The following is a 435-nucleotide window of genomic DNA, read 5'->3' as shown; positions in this document are numbered from 1 at the left end:
GAAGAAAGAGAAGGAGAAAAAGATCATAGGCTACTCGATGAAAAGGAGAAACCTGACGCCATTAAGTACCCTGGGTCACAGAATGATGAGATCTTCCGTAGATGTCTTTCCTCTTCAGGAGATTCTAAAGTCAACTGCAGTGAATATTCCTATCCAGATATCCCCAAGATGAGCGCCCTCAAGAACCGTCTTTGTAATCCGATCAGTGATGATCTTCCTCTCTCTTCGTCTCCTTCGATATCATCTTCATCGTTACCCTACTACTATGGTAACACTCAAGAAGACGATTCTTCAGAGAAAAGAATGTTTCATGGCACTCCGTCGTCTTCTTCTTCCTTCTATAAGGAAAGACACCTCAGTTCTTCTTTACATCTTTCACCATTAGCAGAGAGAACTACCGTAGTCAAGTCTGTAGGGCATCATAATGATCGTCAT

At 42.3% G+C, this 435-nt stretch overlaps 1 protein-coding gene across 1 annotated transcript in view; it reads left to right on the top strand.

Annotated features, from left to right (window-relative positions):
- The window catches only part of CSUI_009895 (uncharacterized protein), a gene marked incomplete at its 3' end in the record, with an annotated part of 4833 nt that extends 4422 nt beyond the window's left edge, over positions 1-411 (top strand). The window contains exon 5 of the mRNA XM_068070004.1: positions 119-411. Coding sequence (XP_067918019.1) covers positions 119-411 — 293 coding nt within the window. The remainder of the gene's footprint in view (positions 1-118) is intronic.
- Between the last annotated feature and the right edge of the window lie 24 nt (positions 412-435).

Source organism: Cystoisospora suis (assembly GCF_002600585.1).
Source record: "Cystoisospora suis strain Wien I chromosome Unknown contig_6275, whole genome shotgun sequence".
NCBI lineage: Eukaryota > Apicomplexa > Conoidasida > Eucoccidiorida > Sarcocystidae > Cystoisospora > Cystoisospora suis.
The sequence above is the reverse complement of the archived record's forward strand: the minus strand, read 5'-3'. Positions and strand labels throughout refer to the sequence as shown.